General features: G+C 40.5%; 1 protein-coding gene across 6 annotated transcripts in view; it reads left to right on the top strand.

Annotated features, from left to right (window-relative positions):
* The first annotated feature begins 1120 nt into the window (after positions 1-1120).
* The window catches only part of gramd1a (GRAM domain containing 1A), a 33698-nt gene continuing 20861 nt past the window's right edge, over positions 1121-13957 (top strand). The window contains exons 1-2 of one of the 6 annotated variants that reach the window (XM_042423296.1): positions 1121-1224; positions 2328-2467. In XM_042423296.1, coding sequence (XP_042279230.1) covers positions 2367-2467 — 101 coding nt within the window. In that variant the 5' untranslated portion in view covers positions 1121-1224; positions 2328-2366. Of the gene's footprint in view, positions 1225-2327; positions 2468-3334; positions 3748-5124; positions 6271-11791; positions 12208-12514; positions 13117-13957 lie in introns of those variants that run through there. The other 5 variants (XM_042423293.1, XM_042423292.1, XM_042423295.1 and 2 more) reach the window with 5 other exon arrangements.

The following is a 13957-nucleotide window of genomic DNA, read 5'->3' on the forward strand; positions in this document are numbered from 1 at the left end:
AGTAACTACTATGTGATTTTGCTCTCAATATAAAAATGTGCTTGGACCCTTCAGGCACTGCTGCTAACTCTATTCATTCATAAATAGCTGACCCACTCATTTCAGAATTATTTGACTAAACTTTTCCCTTTTGCTCAATTACTAAAACCATAAAATATCATATTTATTAACAGCAATATATAGTGTCTGTTCTCATCAGCTTTGATATCTGCCACTCAAGGGTCTGACAGTCATTCAGTGCCAGTTGGCTCAGAAAAACAAGGCCATTGAAGTCAAGGCTACCAAAACAGACATTGACTGAAGGCCTCAACTTGCATGCTGACTGGTGACGAAGAGATTCACGTGGTAGATACGACCAGTGTGTTCACATGATGAATGTAAGGAGTTTCTTTTTGTCAGGTCAAATTAAACATGTACCACTCTGAGGCCGTACAAACAAAACAAAAAATGTCAACAAAAAAAAAAGATTTATAGTGGACAGGGGAAGGATAAAGGCTGTGTTTCTGCCAGCGTGTGTACGTATTTGTGTATTTTGGCCACGCTAGAGGTCAGGGATGTTGTCATGTGATGTAACCGGATGACATAGTAAAGCGTGAAGCTATCATGAAACCCTCGCCTCTTTTAACCTTGTGGGAGCCTATCTGATGAATGATAATGACAATAAAAATCTGGCAGAGCAATCTTGAGAATTACACACATGTGACCAGGAGAGAGTGAAAGAAAGACCTTGTGCTGACAGACACACGGGGGGAAAACTTCAAGGAAATGTTGACATATGATAAACCCTGTGTATGTGTGTTTTGTGTGTGTGTGTGTGTTGTGTATATGGGGGGTGGGCTGCACCTCTGTGACCCTACACACGCATGCACACAGTGAGTGACACACCTCCTTCATCACTATGCTGGTGATGTTTTTTTTTTTTATTTTTAGCACAGATCGAGTTTCCAGTTCCCGATTCAGCAGCCAGAAGTACTCAGCAACACTTCCCTCCCCTGTAACGTGGAGCAGCTTCTTGCCCTGGCTGCATATGTAACACGGATCTCTGTCCTCTGTTTTGAAGTGGAGCCGGTGGAGCGTTGATTGCAGGAGGCAGTCACAGGGAGTGAGAAGATCCGGTAAACCTATGGAGAATTTGAAATTGCCAAGTCATTGTGATGCTCTGCCATCGATTTGAGAGGATACAGGCACAAATGCTGCTGGCTGAAGATCAAAACTGACAAGCAGGTAAAGGCAAATTCATTACACAAAGAGATGTGTAGATTTTCAGCATATATGCTATGAAATGTATTTTCTTGTTTTTAATGAAACCTACTTAAATGATAAAGCTGACTTAATTTCTATCAGGACTGTAAATTTCTCTGCTTTATAGCCTCTACAAGTTAGCTGCTGAAGTGTGAGGACACCTGTCCTAATGTGTATTTTCAAAAAGTCTCGTATAGCGAGGGCTCAACATTGTGGAAATAAGACTGAAAGATGCAAAGTGTGTACATACGATTAGTCAGTGGATCAATAAAATTTAATTGTCAACTATTTTGATAATTGATTATTTGTTTAAGTAATTTCTCAAACAAAAATGCCAAACATTCACTTGTTCACCAGCCTCTCACTCGTGAGGATTTGCTGATCTTCTTCATCTTAAGTGGCAGTGAACTGACTAACTTTGAGTTGTGTTTGAAGACATCACTTTAGGCTTATTGTCGCTTATTATTGGCCTCCCCACATCCAACCTCTCTGACCTCAACAGCAAAGCCATTAAACACAGAGCATGCACAATAGCACATGACCCTTGGCACCCCCTCTACCCATTCTTCACACTGCTTCCATCTGGTCCCAGATACAGATCCCTAGCCCAGAAACAGGCACGTTATGGCAGGTTTAGAGTTTTGTCCCCTTTGCCATAGCATCGCTAAACAAAATACCCCAGTAACTGTCATGTGTATATGTACTATGTATATAGGTGTGTGTGTATGAATGTGGATGTATCCTGTATGGATGTCTTTCATGTCGATATTTTGTAGATGCATATTGTATTTATGTATCTATGTTTTTATATGAGGCTCTACAGATTGTGGCAACAAGTTTCTCTGAAGGACAATAAAGAATCTATCTGCCTATCTTTAGGGAAACTATGATGGACATTAACACTAATTATTTTCTTTAATAACTGAAAATAATCAACATATTAATTGATAATTAAATAATGTGTTAGTTACAGCCCTAAAATCCACAGCATTTAAGTTTTTTTTAATAATCTATGAGTACATTTTTAACCCATGCACGCCTGTCTTACATCAGCTTAGCTGAAATCTTTCCTATTTTGTTTTCAGCTTCAGACAAGGTGACCTGTCGTTGGCCGTGTTTACTGTATGTGTCCTGGAGGAGAAGATATCCAATGTCTTAGAGGCTGCATACTACCTATAATAGATCATGACACCATATGGAGCGATGCTGCTGCAGGAAGCAGAAGGTGAGACGGATAATTCCCATTTGCCATATAGATTATGCCATTCTGGCTTTGTGTGTGTTTGTCCATGAGCAATGTATTTATTATTTTTTAGGAGAATATCTGCTCAATGAGTGCTCACAAATGTAACAAAGATTTTATAGCCATTTATTGAGGGAAAGGATGAGGCAGAAGTCACCAGGTTAGAAATAATGACTGCACATAGGACTATTCAACACAAGGGGTCGCAATGCCCCTTACATTTGGACACATAACAGCTCCCTTCAAATTAACTCTGAAACTATGCTAAATCTGTTGATTTACCTGTATTTGTTGCTCGTGGTGTACTGTGAACACCTGTTGTGATGGCTTCATATTCATGCTTCAAGGCAGCCCTGTCGACTAGTCTACATAAGCGGAAAAAGGGATTGCTTCGTCTGCTTTCTATTCTCAGTAACGCAACATAACTGTAACAACCAGATCCGGTTCATGAAGGCAATGATTAGATTTTAGTCAATTCATACGATTATAGTTGTTGGAGAATAAAACTAATATTCAGCAGATTCTGTGTGTTTGATGTAAACAGTCGTCCTCTGCACGCCACATCCTCCTGGACTGTTATTTTCCCGGACTGTACTACAAAGTTTGTCGGAGGGGTGTTCGGTCCTGTTGTTCTGGTTGATGTGACTATTTAATCACACATTACGATACTCTTAATTATAATTTCTGGAATACTATTATGAAAGACATTGGTGTGATTATACTTTACTCAAATATAGCGAAGAAGAAGTAATATTTTTATTGATGAGATTTCTTGTACCCCACCCCCACTATGTATGAAGTTAATCACCCAACGGACTGGCTTCGTTCCTTTTCACTTTTCGACAAAAAACTCTTTGTCCCTTACTTTAAAACAAAGTTAAACACGACTAATGCTAAGCTAACTCGGTTGTTAGCTTTAAATTGTGTTTGATAGCAGTGTTTTATACCGGTCGGGGTGTTTTTAAAAGTGAAAATGGAAGACGTCGGCATGGTACTTTCTCTACTGGAAATTAAAGCCAACTAACGTTAGATAGTCATCTTTTTGTGAGCTGTCGGCCTTCAGAGGTCGGGGGTAACGTTAGCTAAACTTGGCTAAAGGCTAACGGTTAGCTACAGCCGGCAGATGCCTCTTTGAGCATCCTAAGTATGTTGATGTGTTCTTGTGAAAAAGTGGATTTTAACATTACTCCCCGCACCATCTCTCGGCTTATTTACGAGGCCGAGCAAGATAACAGAAACGGAGGAAACTCATCCAATGGGAGGTAGGAGTCACAACTTAAAAGTCTTTTCAGGCTGCAAAGTTTTTCTGTCCCATATAATTTGTCCATTTTCTGTCTGCGCACCCTTTTGTCCTTAGTTATTTAATCGCACACAATATCATTACAACACATGTCAGAGTGGTTGGTTGTGTTTCACTCAACTGCAGATCATTTAAGCGATACGTTTCTGAAGTCGAAATGAACATAACAACAATAACAACAACAACAACCGTGTTGACTGGTGAACTTGATATCGCAGGATCAGCTGTTCCTGAACACTTGCTGCCTGTCTGTGCCTCAACGGTCTGCATCTGAAATGGCTGTAGTCGGTGGTGTAATGTAGTACGGTAATAGCTTGAGATGGTCCGTGTTTTATGGCAAAAAAGATCAGGCTTGTTGAAGGCTGCACGGAGGATTATGGTGGATTACTCTGGACAAACAAGTCTGTGCCAAGATTGTTCTTGTTCAAACAGATCACAGCAAATACTGTCAGACGGGCTTGGGCTCTTGCCTTGGAAGTGCCTGCTTTGAAGGCAAACAATGGAGTGACACACACGTACACACACACACACACACACACACAAACACCAACCTTCCCGGTTGGAGGACACATCTGCAGTTATGTTTTCATATAGTGATGACCTTGTAACCTATAGTGGTAATCTGACCTTGTTAGTGTGGGTGTATTGAATGTCACAGGGTATGTTTATGTCTGCTGCGGTGTCTGGCTGTTGCTGTGTGACATTGTGTGTCTGTTCATTTTAGGACAAGTTGTGTTTTTCTTTATCAAGGTTGGGAAATGGTGGCATTTAAATTGAGCATCTGTTTTTTCATCCAGATGTGTTTGAGGTTTCCTTGCAACGCACAAGAATGATATTTTTCTCTGTGTCTTACTGTCTACTGAGAAACTCACAGTGAGTGTTAAGCGCGATGGCTCACTCTTGAACTTGGAGACAGCAGTTTTATAAAATCTCAATGAGTGATCTCAGTCATAACTTTCAGTTTTGGCTATTTTTTGAGTTTTTTTGAAGGGAGTAAATAATGTTTAATAATACTGTTAAAATAAGAAAAAAAATCTCCAGGCCTGGACAAAATAATATACATAACATGAACTACCCCTCATAAATAAATCCCATTGATCAGTCTTCTAACAGGAATAATATTTCATTGCAAATAATCTGTCATATGATATCTCATATTACCAGAACTGGCAGAACAGACAGTATCAAAGACCAGACAGAAATAGCCCTAGTCTCACAATCATTTGTTCTAGTGGGAAGGTTAACTGAGTCATATTTCAAGAAAAAACATTTTAGAAAATGGTAGCTAGATGTAGGCTAGCCTTTTGAATGCAAAGTTTCTGCTCTTTTCACTTCTCAGGTAGCTACTTCCAGACGTAGGTCTGTCTTTGTCTGAGATTCAACTCTTGCAAAGATGAGCCTGATTATGCAAATGCTGGTCTGAAGTCTTCCAAAGGAAGGAGTATTGACGAAAGAGTGACGTCGGACAGCGCAAGAGGTGCAGAGGAGGAAGGGGTGTGAGGCACATAAGCAAAACGCAGGAAAGGGATAATAAAGCATCGTAGTCACTCTTGGCCAACACACATACAGACCGGACAGCCGGAAATGGATTGCCAAAAAGCACAAATTGAGAAACCCTGTGATATTATCTGACAGGCCTCCTCTCAGCTTCCTGCCGTATTGCTTTTTACTGTGAAGGAACACCCACACCACTGTCCACTTGTTTGCTTTGGTGTGAACTTGTGAGCTACACTTTTGCCACTTGCAGAGAATTTTACTTGCCAGATAAGACATTTAAGTTCACAGGAAAGAAGCGAATACTGAATTATTTTCAGTTATGTTAATAGGTCAGTTGATTTGCCTGGATGCAGGACTTGATGTGTTTACCCATCCTTTTTCTAAAATATATTGGATGCAAGCATGACTGTAACATCGTGATTAGTCGTGATCGACCTCAACTCTGAAGATGCAACAATCACCTCATGGTGCCTTTGTCTTGACCGAAAGAGAATATTAAGCCCTGGAAAGCTCTGAAGATGACTATGCCATCTCCTGTGAGACCAGAAGGTATCGCCCTGGCTCAGCCCATCACCATCCCAACGCTGACTGTCCTGCCACCATCCTCAGATACGGAGTCCTGGTCTCGCTCCCCGAGCCCCAGACTGTCACGCTCCAGCCACCACAGCCGGTCCCACCGCAGCAAGACCCGAACCAAGAAACGAAACGCAGACGAGCACAGCTGCACTCCTAAGCGGCAATGGGGCAAAACACCACAAATTGTAATAGAGGAGCTTGGGGAGAAGGGCATCCTTCAACACCGCAGCCGCTCGCCCTCCCCCTCTGTGACCACTCAGGTGGAGGGGGGAGAGCAGGGTCAGGACAGCCCTTCACAGGACCTCCTCCTGCCACCGTCTCGCTCCTGGTCTCGTAGCCCATCTCCCAGCCGGCGCTCCCGTTGGTCCCTCAGGAGCCTGCTCAGCAGAGACTCTGACTGGGACAGCTGCAGGTTAGTGTGCTGGATTCAAACCAAATAACCAGGCAGTGATTCAAGAAATAATGAAATAAAGGGCTAGTGTGTAGCCTTTGTGTCCTCCTTCATGAACAGAGGCCTAAATTAAAGAGTTTTTCCTCTTCATTCATCCAGTTGAAGGTTCTCTCTTTGAGGCTGGGTTTACTTATCTTACAGCAGCAGTACCACATAAGGTTCAGTGGCTTAGAACACAGCGTCCACACCCGTCAGCACTCTGTTTGACTGTCTCATGGGTAATCTATGCTTATAGCTCTGTAAAACCTCAGCCAATTTACATTCAGGCCTACTGAGACCAGATTTGCCTGCAATGACAGACTGGAGTGAGTAGCCTTTCATTTGTGCATGCTGGTGGGAAATAAAAAAGGCCTTACATCTGACAGATTTACGCTTAGTCGACTTTTCACAAATGCCACATGAGGTCAACTATTTTGGATCAGGGTGGAGTTAATTAGCTAATGGCTAAAACTAGAGAGAACAGATTACACTACTGTTAAAATCCTGATTAAGTTGAGTTGATTCATTTTACACTGACATCTTATTAAAAAAAAAAGCAGGCCAACATTCAGATGGTAGACTTTCAGTGATGAAGCAAGACATGCCCATGACACCCCAACTAACAACTAAGAAGACATACATGACCTCCAATTGAAAAGTATTTTAAAATAATAAGCTTTCATAATAAATTACCTCTTTAAACAAGGGAAACAGCAAGGTTATGTAAACTGTAAACAAAGAAAGTGAGACCGCTGTTGTGGCAGTGAGGAAAAACTGAGCTGGGACAGTCACAAGGAGCTAGAGGCGGGGTTCCTGCGCCATTTATCCTTCCTCTGAAGCATGATATCACCTTCAGCCAATGGGAGTGGGCTCTCAGTCTGATGATGTCATGTGAGTCCAATCAGAGGAGGTTCTGGGCACCACTGCAGTGGGCTACAGAGGGCAAGCAGAGGGTGATTCTCTCCTTTGCTCCACATGAACAGCTGTGCCCTTGTCCTCTTCATTTACACATCATTTTATTGACCCAGTTACATTGTTTTGCTTCATGAAACGTAACATCCAGATCTTAATTATGACCCTTCCGATGGTAGTGTGACAGTCGCCTTTTATAGTGATAAACTAATGTTTATACACCTTTTAAAAAAAACAAGTGAAGTAACATTTTTAGGTTTAGAAAATACACATACCTCTTTTCAGGTTAATGGTAGAGCAAACAAAGCATTCAGATCTTATTTGTCAAGACTAATGTTGATACTTCTCACCAAATTGTTTTCATTTTTATTTAACCTTTATTTAACCAGGTAAAGTCCCATTGAGGTCAGTTACCTTTTTGTTCAAGGCAGACCTGGTCTGGACAGCAGCATTACAAGTTTCAGACTAGGGCTGCAACTAACAGTTATTCATATTATTGATTAATGTATCGATTATGTTCTCAATTTAAATAGTAAAAAATTGTTGATCACAGTTTCCCAAAGTGCAAGGCGATGTCCTTAAACCCGACCAACAGTCCACAACCCAAAGATATTTAGTTTATTATCATAGAGAACTAAAGAAAGCAGAACATATTCACATTGAGAAAGTGGAAGCAGAGAATTTGGAAATTTTCCTCTTAAAAAAACCTGACTCAAAACAATGAATTGATTATCAAAATATTAGTTGAATTGAATAGTTAGTTAATAGTTGTCAACTGATCGATTAATCGCTGCAGCTATGTTTCAGACAGGACAATACAACAGAAAGGCACATAAATAAAACACTACTAAAAACCAGATGTCAGTAACAATAAGTCTCAGTTATAAAACAATTGTCAGTATTAAGAAAACTAAAATAAGTTAAAAACAGACAATTAGTAAAGGAATCATTTACCATAGAAGATATACAGTGCACTTTGAAATGTGTTCTTTACCTCATTTGAACAATTTTCTAGTCAACTTTGAAGTGTTTGCACAGCATGACAAACTCCCCGAACACAATTGATTTGCATTTGCCAAACAACTTTGACAAGGCTGCAAAAGTCTACACCCAAGGCAGGGTTGTATGGCAAATGTGTATTTTTCTTGTTTAACAGTGGAAAGTTTTCCACAAATAAAATCAACTGTGAGCAACTGACACATGGCTGGAGGTGCACTGGAGATTCATTGTGAACTGTGAACCATCTATACTGAATCTTCCCATTATTGACTCGGTCAGTTCATTAAAAGTGGTCGGGGCAATATTCACACTTGAATTTCATTGTGCCAGTGGAGATAAAATGTTGTTATGTTACAGGATTTTTTTTATTTTTACAGAAAGTTAATGAAGCAGCTCACAGTTGGTGATTATGTTCAAGTATCTCTAATATCAGGGAGCAGAATTTATGGTAGAGAGGATGAAGTCCTGTCAGTGTGTGCTATATTCCTGTAATTATAATTACCATATAGTAATTTGTAATACTGTATTTTAGAAACCTGTGTTCTCACTTTTTTATATTTAAGTAAAACAGTCTTAGACCTGCTTTAAGTACAGGTTGGATGCCAGGCAGGTCTGAAGTCCCACACTGAGCAGGGCATATCAGCTACAGTTCATCCTGAGTATCCTCAAAGCCAGGGCCGCTATAAAGGCTCATTAGACAGCAAATGACTTGTATCTCTGTCTTCATCCAGAGTGAGCATCCAGTGGAAACTTCTCCAGGGAGATATATCAGTGATGGTATTCAGAGAGGACGATGAGGTGTTAGAGCTGGCTAAAATGTTCTACTTGTGTCTTGTGTTTTCTTTTCCACCACCTAAGGCAATTAAAGCATATTGTTTGAGGACATCTTATTTTATTTGTTCAAATTTCCTGTCCTGATCTCAGTAAGAGTGACAAGTTGTTAGAGTAACTACTCTCCGTACAAGGCTACTGACAAAAATAATTTGATAGCGTGAGACATCAACGGTCAATGGGTCAATATGCTTGTGTGTTTGTTTGGGCTAAATTTAATCATTCACTAAGTGGATATTTCAGTTGTTTTTCCTTTATAGAACACTGGTCAATAAATGCATAACTGTATTTGTAGATGCTCATTTGCTGACTGCACTATTTTGTTCCCTGCCTTTGAATGTTGGAGTTGAAAGAGTTTATTTGTGACACATTTGTACTTTTTTTTTTTTTTTTTTTAATTGCCTTTTGAATATCTCAGTCACCAGATTTGATAAGGTAGAGCTGCATTCATTTGTTTTGCTCAACAAGCACAAATGCATTTTCCACAGTACAGCTGACAGGGTCAATTCTGCCTAACACAGAGTCCTCGTTCTACTTATGTTGATGTAAACATGTTAAATTGGCATAATAACATCACATGCTGAGTTTCAAAAATATGAAGACTGACAGGCCTCTTCTTTTAGATATTGCTATATATATATAACAATTATATAAATATTCAAATATTGTATAACTCGTACCTCTTGTCACTTGATGATCTGTTAGCAGAGGAAAACAGTCTCAAGTGCAATATGAAGTGTGTAGGAAATGTGTCAGAGGGGTTTTGGTTTTGGTTTGAAATGGCCCGGGGGAGCACAGGCTGTATATCTATGCCGGAGACATACAACATAATGATGCTATTTAACGCTTAACATAGCACATTTTATATTCAGAGTAAATCAGCGCAACTCTTTAATAATTCAGCTCTAAGGTTGATCCTGGAGCAACTCAACACCTGACCAGACCTGGTTAAAGTTGTCAGTTTTTCTGAGACAAGTGTACAAACTTTCAGAAAGCATTACAAAGGATGTCTCACACATAAAACCCACTGACTGATAGTAGTTGCGATGAGACATTTCTTTTTCTATCGTCTATGCAGTCTCACTGCAGCTTTGTGACTCTTCCTGGTTCACGTAGTCTGTATTCAGTCGTCGCATTTACACGCACTGATCTGATTATTAATCTATTTGTGGCAGTTGAACTTAGTTTCAGACATCCTTGTAGAGTTTCTGTCTTTGTTGGTAATTCCTGCACTGCCACACACTCGTTGTTGCTGGTTCCTCTTGTATTATAGATTTTAATTCACTTTAGCAGAACGTGTGTACTCTAGGCTTTTTGGATTTTTGGCACTCCTGAAAATGTGCCACGTGTATACCATAAGTCTCCTAATTAACCCAAAGACATCGATCTGTATGCTCTCAGAAGTTCACTTGCACTTCTTCTCTCCTCTTGTTCTTGCTGTGTTGAAATACGACATTTTTGTGGGCAGGAAGGAAAAGGCAATAGCGAAGGATGTTTTCTTACGTGCTGTTCTGTATACCCACATCCTGTACATATACAGCGGTTCTTTTAAGCTACATTCTATCTCTTTTCTTGTCCTCTTTTCAATGACCACTCGGCCCATGAAACTCTGACGTTGTTATGGGCCATTGGTGAACCTCAGAAAAGCAGATTACACAGAGGGAGACAGCATGGTGGAGATGTGGGCCTGGCTCAGGCCAGCGTGGATTATGATGTGGACTCTAATCCAGAGGGATGGACAGAGAGATTGAGGGTTAAGGGATTGGGTGGGCTCTGGGCTATGGCCAGGTGGGTTCACTACAGGCAGCCATGGACTCCGTATTTACAATTTAAAATATGGTATTTAGGGACACAAAGATGAACTAGAGTTGCACAAAAAACTACAGTTAAGGCACTGTTTGAAGTGTGAAGCATGACGTCTTTGTTGTTTTGCCTCTATGCACTGCTAGAAAAATAAAGAGATGAAGCATGACCCTTTATGTACCTCATAGATTTACAGTCATTTTATTATAAAAAATATACATTTTATAGTAGTTATTTCAACTATTGCAAGAAACCCACAGCCTCCATCTGTTATATATATATTAATCCCAAAATTAACTACTTAATCCCAACCCTTATATGTTAGATGTTAGATGTATTTGTTTTGTTTGGAACACATAGATTGAAATAGGGCTTTATAACTTGAACTAATCATTATTTTTAGCATTGATTAATCTGCTGATTAGTTTCACAATTAATCATTTGGTCTATAAAATGTCATACATTTGCAAATACATGATAATTCCCAGAGCCCAATTTTCAAAATGCTTGTTTCGTCTGACTAACAATCAAAAACCCGAATATTATTGATTTACTATTATAAGAAAACCAGTTGAAGAGTTGGACTCAGTGATTTGTTTTGGCACTTTTGCTTAAAAATGACTCAAAAGAGTCACTAGTAAATTTACTGTCAATTGATTAATCCACTAATGGTTTGAGCTCTACACCATGAGGTAGAGTGTTTGTCTTGATGCACATGCTTTGGGGAAAATTAATGCTTTAGTTTTTGTTTTGAGCATCAGTTTGGATAGTAAATATAAGAATACTTCATATAGCCTTCACAAGTCTCATTTTTACATTAACATAAAACCCCTCATTTGGACTCTCGGTGCCCCCCAGTTCAGCACCACCTTACTGTAAAAAAAAGAAAAAAAAAAAAAGAAAAGCAAGGCCTCACTGTGCACATGGAGCCTCCTACTCCCTGCTCCTCCTCCTCCCTCCCTCCTTCCCTCCCTCCCCGTTTGCAAAGGGGATTACGGATGGACGCAAAAACGGCAGCCCGTTACCGGGTCCTGCAAACGGCATAGGGAACAGGGGTCCGTCCGGTACCTGGCTGCGAGGTGCAGGGGCGTCGGCCACGATGGGAAACTAACATCCGACCGCGGGACGGCCGACGATGGGCGCATTTCTACCCCGAAGCTGAGCGAAGAAAACAAGGCAGAAGAGCGGACATACACCCCTTTAGCGGCTTGCACACTCTCTCTCTCACACACACAAACACACACACACACACACACACCAGGAACACCGGTGCCATATTGATACAGTAGTGAGCAGCAACGTGTGTGTGTGTGTGTGTGTGTGTGTGTTTTTGTGGGCATCAGCTGGATCGCAAACACCTCATGACATGTTCGAGTAAGTGGCATAATGAGAGTCTCCTTTTTAAGTGTGATGAATAGCATCTGCTGTGCGGTGAGTTGTGTTTGGTCCTTCATACACCGCTCGTTTGTTGTGGTCAAATGACAATCACATTTTGCAATTCTCACTGATAACAAGGGCGGGACGGGTGTAGTTTACGTTAGAGCACAGGTGTGCAGCCACAGCCTGATATTAACCGTGTAAACTGATAGCGACATGTTTACGCTCAGCCTGTCGGTGGTCATTCGGTCACAAGGTTTGACAAGATCCCCTTCCCCACTTCTCCATCCTGTTTCACTGACGATAACAGCTTCCAGGCTTGCACTGCTTTTTTTTGGACTGAGTTGGATAATTCCTCCTAACGACTCATTTGACTTTTTTTCTTTTTGTCTCGTCAGTTATTGTGTCGTAAACGAGTTCATCGCTTGTTTTGGATAGCCGGTGTGCTAGCTAAACTGTTAGCTTATACTCTGTTTAAGTTCGCTTTGCATTAATGTGTGATAGGAGAGACAGGACAGTATCGAGGCTAGCTACACCAGAGAGAGATGGCTGGAGGTTTGTGTCGAAATTTCTGGCAATGCTGCCGGGTTGCCGGGATTTAGCACCGGTTTGCAAACACATGCTGACACAGATTTACATCACTCAGTGTCCTGGTCACAACAAGCCTATTTACACCGCCCGCGTACGTTTACCTAAAGATAGCTTAATGCCACTTGTCATAATGCCTCTCTAATTAACATAGCCGGATTAAATAACGTGATATTTCAGGATTATTTTCCTATAAAAAAAACAACCTGGTGAGGGACAAGGATGGATCTCTGGCTTCACTGCCCTGGAGATGATCATATTGACTCTCCCTCCTCACCCCGCAGCTTCTGTCACTGACATCTGCAGCCAGGTTTACAGGTCTCAGCTGTACTCTTTTACATGCTGGTTTCATTTTTACTCTAAATAGCGAAGTACAGTCTGCTTTTCAAGGAAGACCAGGCCAAGAGGCCAGCTTAAAAAAAAACCATTGTTATGACTATAAATATAAACAACATACTGTCATATGCTACAAAAGAGTGAAGTAAATATTCAGTTTGAAATGCATAAATGGGTATGAGTTTCCCAAACAATCTAAAGTTAAAATAAAACATTTAGTAGCAAACACACTAAGAGTGCTATCGTTTACATCCTTTGAAATTGACAGTTTCAAGTCCTTCTGTACATCTTCAGTAGAAAGGGGCAGTGTATTTAAAAGCTTTCCCCCCCATTAAAGGAGGGGTTCACCAAGTCTGTCTTAAAACAGCAGTCAGGTGCCCAAATGAACATTGAAATAGGTATTTCGTGCCATAATCATTCCTCCTGTTCATACTGGTCACTAGAAGATCCCTTCATAATGCACTTACAATGTAAGTGATGGGGAGACAAAATCCACAAGTCTCCCTCTGTGCAAAAAAAATGTATCTGAAGCCAATATTTAGCTTCAACTGTCCAGATTACATAAGTAAAATATTAGATATATTTCAACATTACAGTCTTTTTAGTGCCAAAGTCTCTCTTTTTGTCACTAAACTTCCACCGCGGCTCAACAGGAAAACTGTCTGAGAAAACACAAAGAGGGAATTTTATGCTAAAAAGACTGTAAATGTGGCAAATATCCTCTTAATATGACTAACTCAGACTGCTGAAGCCTCAAAAACTTCAGATAACCTTTTAAATACATTTATGTACAAAATGACTGTGTGGACACATTGTGGATTTT

This window comes from Thunnus maccoyii, chromosome 10, assembly GCF_910596095.1.
Source record: "Thunnus maccoyii chromosome 10, fThuMac1.1, whole genome shotgun sequence".
Classification (NCBI taxonomy): domain Eukaryota; kingdom Metazoa; phylum Chordata; class Actinopteri; order Scombriformes; family Scombridae; genus Thunnus; species Thunnus maccoyii.